Source organism: Xenia sp. Carnegie-2017, unplaced genomic scaffold, assembly GCF_021976095.1.
Source record: "Xenia sp. Carnegie-2017 unplaced genomic scaffold, XeniaSp_v1 HiC_scaffold_24, whole genome shotgun sequence".
NCBI classification, from domain to species: domain Eukaryota; kingdom Metazoa; phylum Cnidaria; class Anthozoa; order Malacalcyonacea; family Xeniidae; genus Xenia; species Xenia sp. Carnegie-2017.
Genome location: NW_025813487.1, coordinates 11,774,847 through 11,798,391, shown reverse-complemented (window position 1 = coordinate 11,798,391; position 23,545 = coordinate 11,774,847). Strand labels below are relative to the sequence as shown.

General features: G+C 33.5%; 1 protein-coding gene across 5 annotated transcripts; it reads right to left on the bottom strand.

Annotated features, from left to right (window-relative positions):
• On the bottom strand, positions 1-21,901 carry LOC124450808 (cubilin-like). Of its 5 annotated transcripts, XM_047001464.1 has the most exons (20): positions 21,743-21,901; positions 21,564-21,641; positions 21,420-21,467; positions 19,133-19,211; positions 18,362-18,445; positions 17,185-17,243; positions 16,381-17,092; positions 11,692-11,934; positions 10,772-11,008; positions 9,891-10,292; positions 9,404-9,769; positions 7,735-8,100; positions 6,913-7,158; positions 6,208-6,609; positions 5,755-6,120; positions 4,941-5,186; positions 3,643-4,044; positions 2,687-3,052; positions 1,495-1,860; positions 1-225 (listed from the first exon to the last, which is right to left on the bottom strand). In XM_047001464.1, the coding sequence occupies exons 7-20, from the start codon at positions 16,613-16,615 to the stop codon at positions 44-46; spliced, it is 4,425 nt and encodes a 1,474-aa protein (XP_046857420.1). In that variant the 5' UTR covers positions 16,616-17,092; positions 17,185-17,243; positions 18,362-18,445; positions 19,133-19,211; positions 21,420-21,467; positions 21,564-21,641; positions 21,743-21,901; the 3' UTR covers positions 1-43. The 5 variants fall into 5 exon arrangements, with proteins under 5 accessions (XP_046857420.1, XP_046857419.1, XP_046857423.1 ...); XM_047001463.1 differs by lacking the exon at positions 18,362-18,445; XM_047001467.1 differs by lacking the exon at positions 18,362-18,445 and having other exon boundaries at positions 17,066-17,092; positions 21,743-21,900.
• Between the last annotated feature and the right edge of the window lie 1,644 nt (positions 21,902-23,545).

The window sequence follows — 23,545 nt, the reverse complement described above, 5'->3', positions numbered from 1 at the left end:
AAAGTTTTGTTTTTTGGTTTATTTGGTTCAACATACAAAATGTTCAATTGATCTTAACATCTGAAAAGGAAATAGCCATGTGGTTTTTAATTGACACACTTGAATTTTCACGATCACTTTCCATATGCTGAAGTCTCCATCCTTCACGCCATCCGCTTTTCCAGTCACCAGGACATCCAGTTTTAGCTTTAAGGAGACCAAAGTCACCACCTGGCCATGGGTTATCTGCAAAACAAAAAATGCTTAGTGCCTTAATTGTCCGTTCTCATTTCGGTTTGATAAAGAGAAATTTCTTATGGATTTTTTACTCAACAATATCGGGGTAATTTTTTTAAAACAAAAGACTAAGTTTTTTTTGCAAAGCGAAGCGAAGTCAAAAGATCACAGCTGACGCCTCAGAACAAATGAGAATGCTAGCGTTATAAACATAAAGTCATTCTTGTTTCAGTCTGATTGTTTATGATGATATTCAACTCTTGTTATCTTTCGAACATTTGCATGAATAACTGATTTATACAACAATAATGAAGATGGATTTCGCTTAACTCAATGTAAACTTCAAGTCATTTGTTTCCAACGAAGGGCCTCATTAGGGCCAATAAACATAAGGGCCTCAAGTCAATGTTAAGGAAATGAATAGTTGAAAAAGGTTCTTCGTAAGAACCATTATTTCTTAGTTCACACCCTTTTCCACATTGTATGAAATAGAACTTAAAAAAAAGCTCTTGAGCTAATTAAGCTCTTAAATAGTTATACAGTTGATGATAATATTATTTCTTTAAAATTTTTCAATCTTATATACCATTGGACATCGTGTGTGAAACAATTTTTTTATCCGCGATAAAATAAAATCACCATTACATCTCAACAAACCAGTGCATCTATCATAATTTTAAACAAAACAACTTTGATTTTGCAAGAGTAAACAGCGGCTACTTCAAATGATTGCTAAATAAAATTAGGCTATAAGTGTTACAATTAGGTATTTGTTTGATTTCACGCGTTCTCTATATGCTTAATTTTCAATCGTAAGGTCAAGGAGTTCGAGAATATAGTTTCCACGCAGAAAATGTTCCAACTTCCTAAACACGATTTAACGCATGCAATAACGCATTCTTTATATATTCCTTTTTGGTCTTTCGAGAAAATGAAAAGATTGCAAACTCTTCTATAAAACGTAGTTTGTAAACTAAATAAAAACGTTTGCTTTTGTTTGAAAAATAAAAAAAAACTATTTTCTACTACAATTGATGACTTGGCTCATTTTTGAAAAAAATACCGTTGACATAGCTTTGGTAAACAACAGCTATAGAAACTATCACGAGTTACGTTTTTCGCATATATCAAATTATCTATATCGGAAACTACGAAATATATTGCAATTTAAGTCTCGTAGCTAGCTATTAGTCTCTTAAGCCAGGACACAATGAAATTAAAAAGGTCAAATGCACTAGAGGTACAGAGACGTCAGGTCTTGGTACAAATAAAACAAACCTTGTGAATTCGTAGCATAATAGTTTGCATGAAAACCTAACAAACGTTTTAGTTGCGAGCCATAGCCATTATAGCTAACAAATAAATGATTTCTTGAAGAACGTATTTCCATTCCTGCGGTCGCGTTTTCTTTACAATATTTGCCGATTGCAGGAGAGGTGTCATCTTGGCCATCGTAGATTGTGAGAAATGTATTGTTGCACTGTGGCAACGTGACCCCCAAGAATTTTAGTTTGATAATAAATGGTTCTTCTACAGTTATCAGCCACGAGCAGCATTGAAAGCTTGAGCTTTTTTCATCTTCGATTGACTTGTGCATGCGCAAATATATTGAACCAGTAAGTCCAGTTAATGAACAATTACAGTCTGAAATGTGGAAATAGTTTTGAGTTTGGAATACTACATAAAATATAGAATGTGTTTTAAATGGAAAAATCCTTTTCAACTATATCCTTTAAAATATTAAAAAATAATTTTCGAAATTTACATTTCGTAAACGATTCAAATAAAATATACTCCATTCGATATGTTGCTACCTATACGTTGTGGATGAAAACGAAATGGATGTCAACAAACAAAAACTTTAGAGAATTTGCTACTCGCCCTCTTCACATCATTCTTTAAAACTTGAGCATGAATGTCAAGAAATGCATCTTAGCTGATTGTCTATTTAGCTATCATGCTCTGGAAACTGAAACTTGTTTGCAAATTAAAGAACATATAAACTCTATAGAAATTTCATATGTTTCAATTCACGGCTTTACAGATGATAATAAAAAGAGAATGTCACCATATGAAAATTTATAAAAGAGATCTCAAGAAAAGAAAGAGATTTCAAGCACTTGGATTAAAAAAATAAAAAGTAAAAAAAATTGAGCACTTTCTATGGAAATGACCCGGAACAATTTTGAAGTTTCTTTTGATAGAAATCTTGCGAAGTGACAGTTAATAGTTGTCACAAATTATAGTCTAAGATTTTAGAATTATCTTTTCAGTTTTAACCAAAAGGCATTACGTCTGAGTCTGAAACAATAAAACTATTATGACATATGTTCTTCGTAAAAATAAGTATCCTCAGTGAAAACATAAATCCACCAAGAAAAAGAAGACATTTTAAATCTCTCATAAGCGTGTCAGTGACGAAATCAAATCAACAAGAAGTACAGATACCTTGTGTTTTGAACAAACAAACCTTCTAAATGTGTGGCATAATAGTGTGCAAGAAAAGAAAACAAACTTTTCGAATGAGGTCCAAAACTACCAGAGTTGCTCACGAGAAATAATTGATTCTTTGACGAACGTATTATCAGTCCTGCACTTGCGTTTTCTCCACAATATTTACCAAGTACAGGGGATGTATCATTCGGACCATTGTAAATGGTGAGGATTGACTGGTTGCACAGTGGTATAGTTAGTTTCGAGAATGTTAGCGAGATGATAAATGTTTTTTTTACTGTAATTAGCCATGCGCAACATCGATACCGTAAAACACTTTCGCATTCAATTGTATCGGGCATCTTAATTGACCCACTAGATTCATTCCGTAGACAACGACAGTCTAAAGTGTAGAAGTATAATCCACTCAATAAAGCATAAATGAAATAGTGAATGTCACGTGGAACGTTCTCTCATAATAATATTCTCTTTAATTACACAATTTCCTTAAGTTTGATTTGTTTCGGAGTAAATTTTTTAAAAAAAATTTTTTAATTTTTTAATTTTTTCCTTGTAAGTGAGTCAAAAAAAATTGAGACATCATAGAAGGCGATCAAATAAAGTCTAAATTTATTTTAACATGATGCAACAACAATGGCTAACTAGTTCTTTATGCCAAAGGATTCTAAAATCCAATCTTTGAAAAACATTTGAAAACACTACTAAAAGTGCCTTGTTTTTGGCCAAGGGTGCCGTAACAATGATATTCTAAAAAATTAATCGACAATCCGGTCGACGAAATAGCTAACAAAAATGTTTCCATGCCAAAGTTAGAGGTTTGATTCTTTTACTTATAATAGAATTAATAAAAAATAGCATTTTTGTGAGATTTGGAAAACACGAAATATGGCAAGCGAATATTTTTTCCAAATGCAATTATATAGAAGACTGTTTTTTCACAGTATGCTTCATCAGACATGCTCAAACCATTACCTTCGTAGTAGCAATAATACATCGTTGTGAGATTAGATCCTGTTGAAGTATTCACGAACACATGTTTTCCAGAAAAACTGTCAGAATTGTTATAAAATTCGGTCTCAAACAAAATATACTCCATTTCACTTTCTGCATATTTCACCATTTGACATTTGGGAGATGTCAATGAATTAGATGTCAACAAATAGAAAGGTTTGGTAACAGGCAACTCAATCGGTTCATACCATTTGCCATCAGTTTGACAGCAGTAATAAATACGTGTATCGTCGTCATACGTGCCGTAAGGTAATATTCCTCCCTTTTTATTCTTATTTCTATAGTTTTCATCGTCCCATTTCACATTGCCAGAACTCATTCCTTTTGGACAGTTGTCACTTGACTTATAAATACAATAAGAACCTTAAAAAAGCAAATTGATAAATCAGTCACGCTTGTCCTCTAAGAGTTCATTCACACTCAAACTAATTGAGTGGAACAGACAAATTTCGTATGAAATAATTAATGACAAATAAATTTCTTTTTCGACGGCAAGATTTTTGATAAAATATTTTAAATCAAGCTTTAGCTAATGAAGTGAAATTACCAGGGCCATTAATGGGGAAGGGTCATTCATTAATATATTCAATTGCGCCCTACTGATTTCTTTCCAAAGCAAAACCATTTTCAAAAGAAGTCAGTCATCAGTCGGGCAAAAGTCAACATAAACATCCCACAATCAACATTCTAACAATACTACCATGGAAAATAGCATCTTCGAATTATACTATGAGCTTTTGAAAAAAATTAATCAGTGATTGTGAGAGTTATTTTTTGAGAATACGGACAAAAGACCTGTATTTTAATATGTTTCGGTGGCAAGATGTCCTGAATAACGTGCAAAGAGTGTCATCCGCTGCACGTGATGGGGAAAATTTGTAAATTTAATGATCATGAAAAATTGCTTGGTATTTTATTGTACAAACGTTGCGTTTCACCGTTGAATCCAACCACAATAGTTATACAAAATACAGAAACGCAACAAAAATTATTTACATAGGCATACAGGCTCGTTATATATACATTTTGCACCTAAAATGAACCGAAATAGTTTTATGCTACATTATTTTATGCCGAACGATAGTGAAACACGCCGACAAGATATCAAACATTACATAGAAACTTTTAGTGAAAAGCTATGTGTTCACTTGTTATGTAAAGTTTAAACATAGCCTTCAATTCTTCGTTAAAAATGACTAAATTTTGTGGCTATTGAGCATCATAGGGAAAAAGGGAAAATGCAAAATCCTCGTACTTACCATTAGGCCAAAGTCTATTTTTTTCGTTTATTTGGTTCAACATACAGAATGTTCGATTGACATCAACACCTGAATATCTATAAGGAAATGAAACAGCTATATGGCTACAAAGTGACGATCTTGACTTCGTTCCATATTCTTCCATATTCTGGAACCTCCATCCTTCAAGCCATCCACTCTTCCGGTCACCAGGACATCCACTTTCAGCTTTAAGTAGACCAAAGTTACCATTTGGCCACTCATTCTCTTAAAAAATTAAAAGCTACTTCATTCTTTAGCACAGATTTTACTTTTTGAAGAATTAGGTTAAGTAATTTTTCTGCCTGAAATTCGAAATTTTACTGTGGAAACACACAAAATCCTTGGCAGCGCAATGGGAAAGTCTACATTAAAACGATGATATAAATACAGTATAGAAAAGATGCTAAGAAAACAAAATTAAAAAATCGCGTTAGTAAACGCTAGAAAAAAAGGGCTTTCTTTTGACATGTGTAGCAACATGGTAGAAGTTCCATGTCATAGGAATTGAGCAATTTACCGATTACGAATCCAAATATTTGGACTATAATTTGTAATCCTTACAAATTACAGTCTAAAAATTGACGATTTGAGCTCAGATTTAGAGAAAAAGGCTAAGATATGAAACCACACTTACTGTTAAGTTTTTGCATGAGCAAATTATTCTCATTAAAAAAGTGAAACATTTTAAAAATATTGAATTTTAAACCTCATATCAGCATCACGATCGTATTAACGTCAACTGAATACACAAGAAATACAAAAACATTAATTATTAATAGAAAACACTTCAAACCTTCTAATGGTGTGGCAAAATATTTTGCATAAAAAGTAAATAAGCTTTTTGGACGCAACCCATTGCTCAAAGATTTAACCATGAGAAATAAATGATTTTTCGATGAACGTATTTTCATTTCGGCTGTTTTGTTTCCTTCACAATATTTACCAAGTAGGGGGTAGGTATCATTTTGACCATCGTAGATCGTGAGAAATGTACTGTTGCATTGTGTCATAGTCAGTTTTAAGAATTTTAGTGTTATAAGAAATGGTTCTTCAACAGTTATCAGCCAAGAGCAGCATTGAAAGCTTGAGCTTTTTTTATCTTCGATTGACTTGTGCGAAGATATTGAGCCAGAAGGTCCAAATAATAGACAACGGCAATCTAAAGTGTACGAATAGTAACCAATAAGAAAAACGCAAAGAAAATTTTATACACAGTAAATGTAATTTGTCATGTTCAACGCATTACCTTTGTAGTAGCAATAATACAGCTTTCTGAGACCTGGCCTAGCTGAGCTATTCACGAACACATGTTTTCCTGCAAAACCGCCATAAATGTTATTATCATCTGTATCAAATAATATATACTCCATTTGACTTGTCGCCCATTTCACTATTTGACATTTGGGGAGTGACAATGAATTAGATGTCAACAAATAGAAGGGTTGGGTAACTGGCAACTCTATGGGTTCATACCATTTGCCATCAGTTTGACAACAGTAATGAATGACAGTGTCGTCATTATACGTGCCGTGAGGTAATTGTCCTCCTTTTTTATTCGAATTTTCGTCATCTTCATCGTCCCATTCAACAAACCCAGTACTCATACCTTTTGGGCAATTCGCATTTGACTTATAAATACAATATGAACCTTTGAAAAGAAACAAGATTTATCAAAAAAAGTAATATCCACATTATTTGATCAATATGTAAGTAGGAAATACCATTATTTGTGAATTATATGGTCTCAATGATGGCAAAAGTTCGTGAATTGTGAATTAAAGTAGCTAAGTTGAGCTTAGTGACAGAAGTTGAGCATCCAGCTTGCATGCATGCATAGTCAAGGTGGATACCTAACTTGACAACAGACAAAAAAGGCGAGCAGAATGCAGAAATCCAGAATTTACAAAAAAATCACAATGAAAAAAGAAAATACAAAAGCAGTGGTACTCACCATTAGGCCAAAGCCTTTTTTTTTCGTCTATTTGATTCATCATACAAAATGTTCGATTGATATCAACACCTAACTTTCTCATATGAAAGGAAACAGCCATGTGGTTTTTAAGTGATGCTTTGGAATTCATACTACCATCCTTCATATCCTGAAACCTCCATCCTTCACGCCAACCACTTTTCCAGTCACTTGGACATCCAGTTTTGGCTTTGAGAAGACCAAAGTTACCATTTGGCCACTGGTTGTCTGAAAAAAACAAATTACTTAATGGTTAAGCACTTTTCAATTAGGTTAAATAAAGACACATTTTTCACTTAGCACTCAGCAGTGAGAAACAAGTTAAATTTGTTGAAAACGAGGACTACCTTCCATGCATTGAGAGTTTGATGGACATCCTCAATTTACCGTAGCAAAGTCAAAAGATTATTGTTTATTGGTCATTAAAGATAAATTTGCTGGTGTGAACAGTGCTAAATCGGATTTGTTTCAATGGAATTGAGCTTCATATTCAGGTTTCAGCAGGATGACCACAAATAAAGGAAAGCTTACACGACTTTTAGTTAATACTGATGAACGTTCAACATTTTCTATAATTTTACTTAAGAACTAAAACGAGAACAGCAGCTAGTTCTGCTTTAGAGAAGCCTTGTGAATGACCACATAAAGATCATTAGCAAAAAGTTATCTTTTTTTGCACATGTAAAACTATTCTCAGGGAAAAATTAAAACTTAAAAAAGATTTCAATTTGAAATCTCGTATTACCCGATCACATTTACAATGTCAATTGCCCAAGAAATAATTTGAGAAAATTAAGATCAAACCTTCTAATTGTGTGACATAATATTTTGCACGAAATGTAAACACTTTTTTTGGATGCGACCCGTAGCTCCAGAAATTAGTCACCAGAAATAAATGGTTTTTTGAAGAAAGCACTTTTATTCCAGCAGTCGCGTTTTCACCACAATAGTTACCAAGTACAAAAGAGGTATCATTTCGACCGTTGTAAATAGTGAGAGACGCAAAGTTGCATTGAGGCACAGTCAGTCTCGAGAATGATAGCAAAATTTGTAATGTTTCTTTTGCAGTTATTAACCACGAGCAACATTGAGAGCGCGAGTTTCTTTGGTATCTGGTTGCATTGTGTGTAACAATTGAACCGCTTGGTCCAGTAAAAATACAACGACAGTCTAAATATGAAAATAGTTTCCCATAAGAAAATAAAATAGACAACTTTTTGCAGTTAGCGTCCATATTAAAGGAAAGATACTTCTTTCTAATTTTTGCGTACCAAAATATCAAGAAATGGGAAATTTTCCAAAATTGAACCCGCATGGAAACATATTGAAGTTACTTCCTTGATGAATTATAACATGTTAATATTATATGGTCTGTTTTAGTCGAAACTAGGATTATTTCATGTTTTTAAACTTTTCCATATATCAATGTTCACCAAATTTATAGACCCTGGTCTCAAAAGCTTTACGAAACGTCAATTTTCTGGGTGTGACGTGGCACATTTGCCTTTTCATCTCTATAAGAAAAGTACTGAAAAGCCATAGTAGCAATTGCATGTTTTAAGATAAATTTACCCTGGGATACAACAAATATCCCATACTTTACAAGGAATTCCTTGTTTTCTACACTTAAAGCAATTATAATAGCAACAGGGCAGTTCCTAAAACGTTAAGTGGGGAGTTATTCATATATTCAGACGTACCAGACTTATTTCTTTTGAATAAATGATTGCTTAATACCTTCAGTGAATTGCCTTCAAAAGAATCAGGGCAAAACTGAATATATTAATGAAACACCACACACACACAGATTTAACGTTCTAGGGACGGACCTACAACAGAAATACAGTGTATAGATGTCCCACACGTGACGAAAGAATCGCCCACGTAGCTATATTGTGCCGTATTACGTTCTGAAATATCAGAAGTTTGTTTTAAAGATTCAAAATAAAAACTTGCACGATATCCATAAATAAAAGTAGCACATAAACATTAATGAGTAAAATCGCAAATCAAAAAAAAAACAAAACATGAAAAGTATCTCAAAAAATGAAAGAATTGCAAACACTATATGAAATTCTGGTTCACAAACGTAATGAGAAAAATATAGCTGTCGCTATAAAAATTTGTCGAAACGAGATTAAAGGCTAGACCGCCTTCTTTACTTAAGTCTAACAAGTAACGGCTTCAGCTCAGTTTTTGAAGAGAGAGTCTCAATTATGAAAGAACCAAAACTCTGATGACAGTAATCCTTGACAAGACAACAATTTCCTAACATATAAGATGAAACATAATCTGAAAAAGGACATCTTGTAAACTTAAATTCAAGTTATAAAACAAGACAATTAAAAGTGTAATATTTTGGTTTTATTTCAAAACCATTATCAGACGAAATGGTCATCAACAACAAGTTCATAGCATTAATTACACAAATGGTACTAAGATGTTATGTACAATGATAAATATAAAAACAAACCTTCTAAATGTGTGGCATAATAGTGAGCAAGAAAAGCAAACAAACTTTTCGAATGAGATCCAAAACTATCAGAGTTGCTCACGAGAAATAATTGATTCTTTGACGAACGTATTACCAGTCCTGCGCTTGCGTTTTCTCCACAATATTTACCAAGTACAGGGGATGTATCATTCGGACCATTGTAAATGGTGAGGAGTGACTGGTTGCACAGTGGTATAGTTAATTTTGAGAATGAAAGCGAGATGATAAATGTTTCTTTTACAGTTATTAGCCATGCGCAACATCGAAACCGTAAATCACTTTCATATTTAGCTGTTTGTAGCAAAGATATTGAGCCACGTGGTCCTGTGAATGAACAACGGCAGTCTAAAGTGCAGAAACAGTTTCAAATTAAAAAACGTTTAACTAGCAGAACTATTTTTCAAAATTGTCATTGTGTATAAAAGAGGTCATTTTTCATTGTAAATCTTATTCGTCGTGTCATTACCTTCGTAGTAACAATAATGTAGCTTTCTATGACGAAATGCGTTTAAAGTGTTTACGAACGCGTGTTTTCCAGAAAAACGATCAGCATTGTTATCATCTTCGGTATTGAATGTTATATACTCCATCTCACTTGTTGCCCACTTCACCATTTGACATTTGGGAGATGTCAATGAATTAGATGTCAACAAATAAAAAGATTGTGTAACTGGCAACTCTATGGGTTCATACCATTTGCCATCAGTTTGACAACAATAATGAATGACAGTGTCGTCATCATAAGTGCCGTAAGGTAACTCTCCTGCTTCTTCATTTAAATTTCGATCATTTTCATCGTCCCATTTAACAGACCCAGTACTCATACCTTTTGGACAACTTATATTTGACTTATAAATGCAATATGAACCTTTTAAAAGAAACAAAAACTGTTTGAAAATGTAAAATCTACGTAACTATGGAATTTTGAAAAATCTGTTTGGTTGTCGGAAGTATCCACATTTCAGCAACCGATTTTCAATTAGATTAAAATAGTTTTAACTGATGGCAAAATTTATGAAATACATTAATCAAAACTTCGCAAAGTAGTTGCGCTTAGTAAAGTTGGCTGGAGATTCTGCTTGCAAAGTCACAAATAACCAAAATTCCAACACAAATATCACACAGGATTATTGGATGAATGTAAGTATTTGATTGAAACATCATGGCTTAAGTTGATCGCAAATATCGTACAATAATTTATGCATGCAGAACTTGAAACAATGAAATACAAAAGGCAGTTTTTGGTAATAAGCTATATGGTGTGGTAAGACTAAATTGCATTGTCACTGAAATGTAAGAGCTATCAAAAATATCTTAATTTAAGCAAAAATGCCAAAACAAACTCCCCGATAGGCCAAGGTATTGTTTTTTTGTTTATTTCGTTTAACATACAAAATGTTCTGTTGATATCCCCATAATCGTCTGAGAAAATATCCATGTGGTTTTTAAGTGACGCTCTTGAATGTTCACCATAATCTTCCATATCCTGAAACCTCCAGCCTTCACGCCATCCGCTTTTGAAGTCACCAGGACATCCAGTTTTAGCTTTAAGTAAACCAAAGCCACCATTTGGCCACTGACTCTCTACAAAACAAGAAATGCTTGGCATTTTCAAATAATTAAGTCAATCCAATTTACATGGACCCAAATTTTTCAAACAGCAATAACAACTTATAATGAGTTTTTTATGTAAGCTATATATTAAGTTTTTCAAAAACATACATAAAATCTTTTGTATAACGCCTTTGATAGACAATACTATTATTTTCACAAGTTTGTAGATGTATAGCTAGATCGTCCAGGTTAGTACAATTATTATCTGTTGTTTTTATTTAGATTCGTTAAAAGATATTGAGAACTCACCTATTATAGTGTCTAAATTTTGTAAGTTTTTTTGTTTTTAAAACAACCCCAGTCAAAATCAGAAAAGTTAGTTTCTCAAGTTTTGTACCGTTAACACTCTCGACAATGTATTTACTCTTAACCTTTTCTTAATTATTTAAAATTGGGAAACTCAAAGAAATTGAGAGGCCTGCGGGCCCTTTCTCCAAGACTCATGAACACACCACACAACTTTCTTTTATCCTTCTTGGGTCCTTATAAACCAGGGCTAGGTTTTGAGCATGTTTTACAGCCTATTAGAAAAGTGCTGTAAGTTTATAGTACAGTCTAACAAGTTATTTTTGATAAATGATACTCCTATAATCAAGTCATCGTTGGTTCCACTAACCAAATAAAGCAGGCAAGCAAGCTGAGCACTCACGCACCTTTAGAGTTTGCATTAACAACAATATAACACGTGTGATTTTTTCCACCGTACAAAACATACTTATAAGGGATTTTGTGTTGACCGATTCCAAAAAAACCAACAGGTTCGAGATATGACTTTTCCACCCTTTCTAACATATACTTATGCGGACATGTGAAGTTTTCGGGTTCTTTCCAATATAATCGATTTGTGGACCCAAAGGCAGTTATGTTCACAATACTCGGGCTACATCCACACGTCCCTAAACACAACTATGCATTTGTCAAACTTCTCATTTTATGTTATCGAGCAAAGAATATGTTCTTATTTTCTTATTCTGAATAAATAAAACTGGGTTATGTAACCTCGCTTAAAGTGCATATAAACCTTGCGTGGTTTTTATACTATCCAATGTACGTGGTGTCAAAAGCCATATTCCAAAACTTTGATGTAATCGGACAAATATTTTCAGTTGTACAGTCTATCAAAGTTGCAAAAATATACCATTTTACGCGATCGGTTTTACCGCTTAAGGACTGAGCCTGCGCGGTCGGGTGACATCATGTAAGTAATCGCTTCCTGAACATTATACTGATTTAACAAGTATTTTCTTTACAATTGTCACATCATGCTAAATGCCCATGTATTCGCAAGGAGATATACCAGTTTGCATGGACAGACACCGGTAAAACACTGTACTCCAACCAGTGGCGTAGCTAGCGGTCCCGCTACTCCCGCCCAGCAGGAGTAGAAATTTCCCAAAAAAATAATAAATATTCTATTTGGACATAAGATATACATTATTTCACGAACAATTTGTAATATTATGTTTTATTCGTTCATATTTACGCTTTTATTAGGTGGTTCGTAATCGTAATACAGCAAAATCTCAAGATTTGTTATGTAACCTAGCAACCGCCTTTTCTCGCACATTGCATACTCGCGCGATTCTCCACGTATTCCGCCCATCTTCAGAGGGCGGAACATAAATATAATTCTATATAAGAAGTTTTGAATTCTGGTTGGCTAAGGGACTTGACGCATGCTCAAATCTGCTGTTTTATAGTCGAACTCCCGCTATTTTAAATTGGCGGAGGTTGTAATTATTCGACCTTTTAATACGAGTACAGCGATTAGTGATTATCAAATTACGTGTCATTGTCGGTATTAATTTTCCATTGTGTTTACTCTCAAATTGCTATTTTGTATTTGTGTATGACACAATGGCTTCAAGTGCGACTGCGATTTGCTCAACTGATGTTGATTTAGTAAATAGCTTATTAGCTAAACCGTTCTCTGCTCGATCGTCGGTCGAACAGAATGTTATCGTTCATGAACGGCCTACTCCTGATTTAACTATCCAAAATAAGGGAAGAGCATTTCAGAGAGATTGGTATGAGGCGAAGGACTGGCTGTGTGGCAGTACAACCTTGCAGAAAGTGTTTTGTTGGCCATGTCTAATGTTTTCCCCAAAACATCGCCATCGTGGACTAAGAATGGCTACAACGATATGCGGAGTATTATGTCTGATGCTAAGAAGCATGAAAATCTAAATCGCATTTGACTGCATTTAAGACATGGAAAACGTATGGAGCTAGTGAACGAATTGATTGTCTTATGTCCCTCGCTAGAAGAAATGAGATTCAGCGTCACAATGAGGAGGTAAGACAAAATCGAGAAATTTTAAAACTGTTACTGAGGCCGTGCTGTATTTGTCAAAGCAAGAGTTGCCATTTAGAGGTCACAATGAGTCCGAAGGTAGCTTGAACAAAGGTAATTATAGAGAGTTGCTCGAATGTTTTGCTAAGTTTGATTCTGTATTTGAGCGTCGACTGCACAGTAGACTAGCAGAATCTGATATAGTTGGTGACAGAAGATTTACTGGAGTCTCCCCAGAAATTCAAAATGGTCTTATCAGCTGTCTTGATTCAATTATTGAAGATGAAATCAGAAAGGAAATAAATGATTGCACATTTATGAGTATTCAGGTTGATGAAGCATCTGATGTCTCCACCAAAGAGCAGCTAAGTGTTATTGCTCGGTTTGACAAAGCAAGTGAAATTATGGAGAGGCAATTAGGATTTGTGGATGTAAGTATGAACAGAAATGCCACAGCAATATCACAAGTTGTCAAAGATAAACTTGGTGAGTATTCTAATATAAAAGAAAAACTGGTTTTACAAACATATGATGGTGCTTCTGTCATGTCTGGCCATATCAATGGTGTTCAAGCATTGGTTCGACAAGAGTATCCTTTTGCTCATTTTGTTCATTGTGCAGCTCATAGATTGAACCTGGTCCTATGCCAGTCAGCCTCATCAATTTCTCCTGTTAAAATCTTTTTATTAATATAGCTACATTCAGCACATTTACAAGCAATGCCCCAAAAGAAAAGCTTTTCTCACATCTAACAACCTTGAGTTTCCTGCCCTGGTGAAACAAGATGGTATTATCGCTCTAGATTAATCAATGTATTGCACAAAACTATGAAAAACTTTTAGATATTTTTGAGGGGTACTTGAACAACCAGCTGGGTGGGATGATGAGTCATTAAGTAAAATAAGTGGCTTACTGCATTATCTTGATAGCTTTCTCTTTTGTTTTCTAGTGTGTGTTTTTTACAGGATTTTAGAACAGTCCACAATTTTGTATTCCATTCTTCAAAATAGGGAAACCCATTTTAACTATGGCATAAGCAAGATTGACAATTTCAAGCAGTTTATTGTGTCACTTGCACAGATCAAGCTTTCACCGAGTTTTACCAAACTGCACTAGAAAAGTAGGCCCACCAGCAACCAGAGCAGATAGTAGATACAATTACAAACAGCTTTATTTTGAGATTATTGATTCCATTAAAGGCATGTTAAGTGAACGATTTCAAGATATTAATCAGTTCGAGTTTTTAGACCTTGTAAATCCTAAACTATTTACTACATGGAAGGGCATAGTTCCACAGGAGAAGATCAATCTTCTCAAAGATAAGTATAGTCCTCTTTTGACATCCAAACTTTGGAGAGTCAACTTTCCTTCATTTACAACGACAAGGACTTTCACAAAGAGTGCAGTAATGAGGTTCTTAAATACATCTTCAAATTTAATCTCCAGTCGAGTTTAGGTCAAGTGGTAAATTTGTTAAAATTGAATGGTGTGTTGGCAGTGGCAAGTGCTTCAGTAGAGAGGTCGTTTTCTTGCTTAAAAGGGTAAAAAGCTATTTAAGAAATAGAATGGGTCAAGGTCGGCAGCTCTTTGTGTAGAATATCTATTCACAAAGATATCATTGAAAAGAAAGAGGAATCAGAGGTGTTGCATAACGAGGTGGTTGAAAATTTGTAGAAAAACCAGGAGGCTGGCCTTTCTTTATAAATGATGAGTATAGTATGTGTTTTGATATTTGTTCGTATAATACATGGTACTTCATTGAGAAAATTAAGCATAACTTTAAAGAATAAAGCCATCCCTGTCTACTTGCCCCAATCTAAACAAGTTTAAACTAACAAGTAGAATGCTAAGAAAAATCTCTCTATGCGCTTTAGAAGTGTCGTATACTATATTATTTTTTGTGCTAATACAAATTTCTTCTGTTTATGCAGGGGCAGTGATGAATAAATTATGTTTTAGAGGACAATTGTCTCCTGCGTAACGTTTCTCTGAGCCACCTTTAGTACCTTTATAAATTATTGTACAACAAATAATTCGCCCTCGAAATCGCAGGAAATGCTGTTTCCAAGGCTCTAGATTTCAAAATTTTCCGGGGGAGCATGCCCCCGGACCCCCCTAGTGGGGTCGCGCCTCCGGTGCGAGATGGATTGGCGGGAGTGACTATTTTTCCTAGCTACGCCACTGACTCCAACCCTGTATCATAATTTGCATTTTCTGATGAATCTGAAGATGTTTCCCATCCAGATGAGGACATTTTGAAAAAAAAACGACGCAAAACTCGAAATATTGGCAAAAATATTGATTATTTAAAAAAGCAAATAACTTGTTTTGAATGGAGACTACGTGACTGTATTCCTTACATGACGTCACAACATGTACTGGATACCAGACCCCATTGGGAAATAAATGTAGTGAAAATCTGGACTTTTACACAGTAATTGCAAAGAAAGCTTTAATCTCAATTCATTTGTTTTTTTGAATTTTTAGTTTTCGAGAACTGCTCCATCAAACTATACTAAAATCCTATAAGGTTTATATGCACTTTAAGCTGGAGCTCAAACCATTGAATCTTCGATGATTTTTTGAGGATATTACTTTTATGCATTATGCAAATCGGTATTACATGCAAATTCTATGAATGGGTAGTGGAGAAAAACAATGTTTTTAAAATTATTTGTTTTGATATTGTGTCAAAAATGCTTGGAACAAATCTGAATATAGTTCTACAGGTCGGAATGCAGGTCTAAAGGGTGACACAAAAGAGAAGCTGGGTATTTATTTTAAGAATTGTTGTGTCTACTTAGAAAGCCCGTGGGCGATAGAAGTGCCAGTTAAATGCGTTCAATGGAAAGCACAATCATTTTGCGAAAATCGGGGGAGGAAAAACAGTTTAGTTCTCAGAATACGAACACGCAGAAATAATCAAAATTCAACTGGAGCAGTTAACGTTTCTAACTGAAATTTCATGTGCTTGGTATATGTCTTAAAACATACAGTATTATTCTTTAAAACTTATCTTCCGTTTCATAAAACTGTTTACATATTTTACCTTCAAATGGACATATTTCAGTGAACATTCTAAATCGTTCAAAAAGATAATTTTTCTCTTTAACGCAACAACTTGGGGGAGAATTTGTACATTTTGAATCAAGTATACGTTTGTCGAAAACAAATTTCTTCCATTCTTCCTCACAAAAGTGAAGTTCGTCATTCCAACGCACTTTCAAAGTCAATCCTTGACCAAATGCCAGCCACAATAGACACCACATCATTAAACTCGCCATTGTATGGATTAAATAAAAAGAAGTAAAGCTCTATATCGGATCAATATGTTGCATGACTACAAAGCTTGAATTTATCAGTTTTTACTTTTTCTTATCTCTTGAAGATCTTCGGCTCAAGGAGCAACACTTGAAATTTTGGATTTTTTTAGTAATCATTCTTACGCGTTGATATTTGCCCGTATGTTAAACACTCATTCTGAATTTACCCTCCGAAATAGGAATGGCATTAGACATGGTCTTGTTGCAATAAGGTGAGTTTACCATATAGTTTATTATTATCCAACATCAAAAAACTATTTTTTAAGCAAATTTTATTTCCATTTGTTACTTAATTGTTTAATGAAGGAGAAGATGAACTTTCAGGCTAGTGCATTGTTCAACAACTAACATATTTGAGACATTTTGGTGGATTAAGAGAGAGGGGGAAAGTGTAACATTTTATTAACTCACCATCATCTTTACGTTGTTTTAAATGTTCTGCAGAAAATTTAAGCAAAGATAACCTGTCATTGTCAGTATATAAAGTTTGCATGGCATCGTGCATAACGATAATAATGAGTACTACTCACGGAAATATGTGTTGAATGCAAATCCTTTTCTTTTCTGTTGTATTACGTATTCTCCAGGACTGAAAATAGAAAAAAAATCAAAATACATTAGTTTTCTTCTATATGAAAAAAAAATTTATTGCATCTTATCGTTGTATCTTTTAGCAGTATAGTTGAAAAGTACGCAAACAAAAAGGCGATAAAGATAATGAATAGATGTTTTTTGAAGACGTTTGACGTAAGCCACTCGACTCAAGCACTTTTTGAGAAAGCCATAACTATTCCTAAGCTACGACAATTTTTCGGTTTATTAATTGCTAGTGAATGCGAAATTCATTATATTTTGACCAAAATAAAGATTCTAAAAACAATTCCGTATAATTCTACGTTTAGCATTTTTGAAACAACATAAAACGTCAACACAAAAAGCCTCCATCACGGGCTCTTACACATAAGATATATGCAGCTGGCTAATGTGACGTATAGTTTACAAGTATATTTAGCATTGTTGCGATAAAATTCCCAGCTGGGCACTTTCTAGATTGATTTAGTTTTACCCATGTAATTCAGTATATGATAAAATTCTGAGCCAAACAGTATTTTACTTTATAAAAAGTTGAAAAACGCATAGAAGACAAATTTCATTACAAAACAGTATTTTGAGGAAGCACAATTCACCAAAAGTTCATCGGCGAATCTATCGTGGATTTGGATGACAGCCATGAATATTCTTGTTCAAAACAATAATCGATAAAGAGTTTGGTTTTGACGATAAGCACGAAAAACGTCATCGAATCGACAGGCAAAAACAAAAAAAAATTTAAAACAACCAGTTATAACATTATTAAATATTTTTTGGATTTGATGCAAAAACAATTGTTTATACGAAGTTGCATTGCCCACAATGCGTGCCAGTATGATTTCAGAAGCTTTAAAAATGGCATTGATTTCTTTCAACAGAAGTTACGTCATTTGTTTTATATTGTCACTTGTAATGTAACTATATCAATACGATAAGTAAAGTCTATGCCTCTCATAGATTAAGAGAAAGCAACCCTTGTCCATTTTTCAGATAGTTAAATTTGCATTAGCTACGTTGCAGACATTTTTCGTATCGTGAAGACTTCTTCATTTTCTTTAGTATTATAAGATTAACATATTGGGGCACGTTAATAGCAAAAATGAGGAAAAAATTTACCACTTAAAGATGTACAACTTAATATGTTTTGTATTTGTAGTTTCCAGTATTCTAACTGTTCACATCAAAACGCCATACATTAAACTTTGAGAGAAGCAACAATGATATATAATTTCAGGTTTCCATTAACAATTAACGGTAACATATGGCATTGCCACTTAGACTTCTCATCATATTCTTTTATGCACTCAGTTTGTTTACATTATTAAGTGGCGTTTGACGAACAACGCAAGACCAACTGCTAACTTAAAATAGTCAAGCATGAAACTAATAAAGAGACATAAAAACGAATATTTTAATATCTAAATTATATTTTCGTTGAAAATGACGCTTAACATGACAGTTAACTTTCTAAATAATTCACTCAAACCTCTCTTTATCAAAGAGGTATTGAAGTTTTTGTATTGTCCGACTTGTGCACAACAAGTGATGTCATATTATAAAACATTTCGCTGCAAATTTATAAATATCGTTAAGTTTCCTGACATTTTTTGAAAGAAATACTTCTGCAGAGTTTCATATCTTTAACATTCCAAAACTACAGGACTTCAGGCGTGTTGTAAGATTGTAAGTAATATATACATATACACATAATATAACAGCAAACATTCCTGATTATTTGATTTCTAATTATGCAGTGTGGTGCCAGCAATGGTGTAAAATGAACATTAGAAAACTTAAATGTCTTCAGAAGGGAAAGAGATATCACTAAGCCGTTTTAAAAAGTCTGCTTTTATTATAAGAGCATGAAAATATAATTTAATTACTAACCTTTAAGCAACTGCGCCAGCACAAACTGTGACATCAAAATATCCAAGCCACACTTTTTGATAACATAGCAAGAGTAAAACTAAAAAATGAATATTTATTATCCGTTTGGAAGTAGACTTTTGAAGCATTTTTTCTTTTGGAAAAAATTATTTTAGTTACATCAAAACTCTTTCAGATTTCCTTTATCATACTTATTTTGCAGCTCATTTTGATAAAAAAGGCTGATCATGACAAGAGAACAATGGACAAGGGGAGTTTGGATTTTGATAAAAATGTATATTGGTAGATCTATTCATATTTAAAAAGGGTGGCACAATAATCTAATCATAACAGTATCAATGCTTGTCATCGTGTTCCGTGGACGTATTTAAGATTTGCACTAAAAGAAAAAACTCGTGCGACCCGATAAATGAGAACAGTCATGTCTTCATGCCTCAGACGCAAAGTAAAATTATTTAGTAACCGTAATTTATGTGTTTGATGATGGCTGAACGCCTGAAAGAAATGAAAAGTGCTAAAACATAGTAATTCAAAACAATAAGAAACTAAATGGTTTATTGAAGAACAATAACCTGGGAGATATTACCAAAGTCAAATGTCATCAATTGAATAATAATTAAATAAGGTTTAGTCGAGAATGCAAATTTTACTCTCAGTATGAATACTAGAACAAAAGAAGCAGGGCGCGCTGGGCATTATTATACTCTCCCCCGATTATTTTCGAGCTGTGTGCGAATTAGTTGGAAAAAAAACGATGTGCAATTTTTTTAATAAAAGTGTTTCGTTATAGACATAATCAAATCGATATTACGTTAATTACTATACAGCGCGAATTGCTAAATTAATAATTTTAAACGTGCACAAATTCATATGGTTTACAACAGTATTTTTTGTTACAACCGCTGATCCACTTAAAATTATATGAGAGAAATTTTGTGTGCATGTTATTCTCTCCTCTTTTTTGTGCAAACTTTACAGAAAAATATATTCACCACTTGGCCATCATCCTAGTACTCAAACGAGTCAGCATTTGATGTTTCCATCCATTTTTTTACTGTATTAACTTTGCTGGTAGCTACAACCTTTCGACGAAAACGGCAAGAAAGACAAAAGTGAAAAGAGTATAACCGAATATACTTTTGCTTTCTGCTTATTAACAGTAACATCCTTGATGTTTGCTTACGATAAAAAACATCATAGTTATGTCATATTACAAGCAATATGTAAAAGCAAAAAGTATGGCTGATCAAGGTTGCCAGTTTGACTTAGTAATTTGAGCTAAATTTGGCTTCATTTTCTCACGTTTGGCTATTTTAGTTAAAATCAAAATTCCCTTTAGTTTATTTTTCAAATTTGGCTTATTTTAAGTTTTTTTTGTCTTCTTTTAAGAATCAAAATCAACATGTTTCCTGATTTTACTGAAAATACTCAAAATAGCTATGATGCCAATTACCAAAAACAGTACGTAACGATTTACAAAACAACGCAAATGCAAAAATTGACATTAATAATGTATTACACCCCTATTGTCATAAGCATATAAGCACCATGTATGTTGACTGTTGACAGACTTCCCAGTCTTAAAATGACAACGTCTTTAAAATTTGATGACATTGAGTCAACATGGATTTTAATGTCGTGCAGCGCACTCGTTTATAAAGTAAAGATCGGTAAAGATTAAGCTTGAAAACTTTTTTCAATTTATGTGATAGTAATCAATAAAGACGTTTTTTGCATATCGTTTTAAAAAGTGATGTGTAATTGTTTTCATTTTAGCTAAAACGATGTGCAAATTGCACATTGCACACCGTTAACTTGCACACTGTTTTCGAGCCATTTTTAGCCTTTAAAATTTGTCTGGAAATCCCTAGTAGCACCCGAAAAGTTGGAGGGTGGTAGATAACACCCTCCAAACAAGTCGCACCTTGCAAGCTACGACATGACAACATCTAATTTTGTTATATTGCTATTTTGTATATTAACCAAATATAGCGCTCACTAGCTAAGTAGTAATTAGATATGTTTTAGATTACTGTTATAAAGTATGTCAGTATTCAATATCATTGACAGCAGTACAAGAAAAAACCACGTGGCAAAATTTACTGATTTCGTGAACTTCCCCATCTCATGTCAAAATTAGACTAGGGTATGTTTAATTGGTTAGCTGTAGAAAAGATCGTATGGGAAGCACTTTTTCATTGTAATGCAGGTGATATAAGCTATTAATGCGTTTAAGTGTTAGAATCTTCCTGAAACAAACTCCAAAGCATTATGCATGATCCCTTACCTCTTCCATTCCATAGTGCTTAAATCTCATAAGTAACACAGCTTCTTTCTACAAAAAGATTGCAACAAATTCCTCGATGAGAGATTTAAACATCACTATTAAACAGTCACTATACAAACAGAGAGATTTGCTCATTGTACTCACCTTGTACGAGATTTTGGATGAACTTTTCCGATCAATTGCTTTTTCATATTGACTAAATGTTTCTCATAAACGTTGTGACTATAAATAAACTTTAGTTTATTCTTCTCCCAAAGCACACGTTACAAAAGACTCAATAACTATCAACGTTAATTGTTTGCTCAATGAATGCATTTATTTACGAAACGTGGGACAAAAACTAATATCATCGGCAAAATTCTAGTTGATATAAGCTAATTAACGAGCCAAATCATTTTCAATATATGCAGTTCAACTTATGTGGAAAAACTGTTAGCTTCATTGAGTAAAAGCTAATAAGCTCGAAGTACAAACTTTTAAGAATGTCAGCCATTTGTAAACAGAAAATGTTGCATGACGTCACCTTTGTGAATAGACGACTTCTGTTTCGAGCCTAAAATTTGAAGTGTTAACAAGTTCAAGAAAAATGCTTAAGAAAGGAGAAGACCAAATTTGCAATCAAGGTATGCTGAAAAATGGTTAACGTTTGGAGTTTGAGGATTAGTAGTTGAGATAAATATGTTTACTGTAGAAGTAGGGCTTATACTTGACTTGCAATTCATCCATGTTGATGGTCTGATACAAAAGAATATTTTATTAGTGTTATTGTTGGCACCAGCCGACGTGGGTGAGCAGCATTGTTTTGTAAATCTAAAGAGAATGGTTGCAAGTCAAGAATATGTGGGTTAGAAATTAGGTTATTAGGCAAAATAGTTAATTAATTTCATATAATCAAGAAAAGTTTCTAGGAATTTGAAGTAGATTCATAAGTTGGTATGGCAAGGAATTTGGTTGCTTAGATAAAGAATAGGATTGTGAATCTAAGCTCTTAGGAAGATGGTTGTGATTTAAAATTTTTAAATACAATCATAAAATTATGAATACAGCATGCTTTCATACAAATCAAGGGCATTTTGCCAGAATAGGCTGTTTTTACTTTAAATAGGATAAACTTTATTCAGAGTTCTTGTTGAGTATTCCAATGTGAATTGCAAGTTATCTATTTTGTTTCAGCATAAACAATGTAAACTATGTATCGAATAATATCAAACAGTATGCATCACATAACATTTGGTTCTATGAAAGTCATTTCCTTGTAGTTGACACTTTATTTATTTCAGCAAATTAATATGTGATAATAGTTTTGTCTCACAAAGTCTTTGCTAATCACTTTGTATTGTTGTAAATAAAATTGACTTGTATGTTTTGTTGTAAAGTTTTCCTAACTATTATAGAAAATTTTAAAATGTTTACTAATTTAAGACTGTTTTCAAAATAAACTACTTAGTGAATAGCAAAATGCTAAACATTGATAACAAATTGGGATTCACTACCTTTTAAACTGAACCCTGACTTAATAAAGAATACGGCCTGTTTTACTGCTTGAAAATTTTAAATGCAGTGCATGTCAAATGAAAATGCTGTTTTTTGTCTCTAGCAATAATGTTATTAAGCTGTAAAGAAAGGACATGTAGTTAGAACTGTGGTTATTAGGAATAGGTTAATCCTACTATTAGTTAGTGTTGGTTATGGTAGCCGTGTTTTTAATGTTTGTCTTGGTATTGTCTTAATGTTGGTGTTAGTCTTTGTGTTAGTGTTAGTGCTGGTGCTACCGGTAGTCTTAGAGCTGGTGTTTTTCTTAGTAATAGTGCTAGTTCTAAAGCTACTGTTAGTCTTAGTGTGGGTTACGGGTGTAAATTGTTGTAATTGTGTTAGTATTAGTGCTGGGTTTAGTCTTAGTGCTAGTGTTTGTCTTAGTGTTAGTGTTAGTCTTAGTGCTGTTGTTAGTCTTAGTGTTAGTGTTAGTCTTAGTGTTAGTGTTAGTCTTCGTGATGGTGTTAGTCTTAGTGCTGGTGTTAGTCTTAGTGCTGGTGTTAGTCTTAGTGCTGGTGTTAGTATTAGTGCTGGGTTTAGTCTTAGTGCTAGTGTTTGTCTAAGTGTTAGTGTTAGTCTTTGTGCTGGTGTTA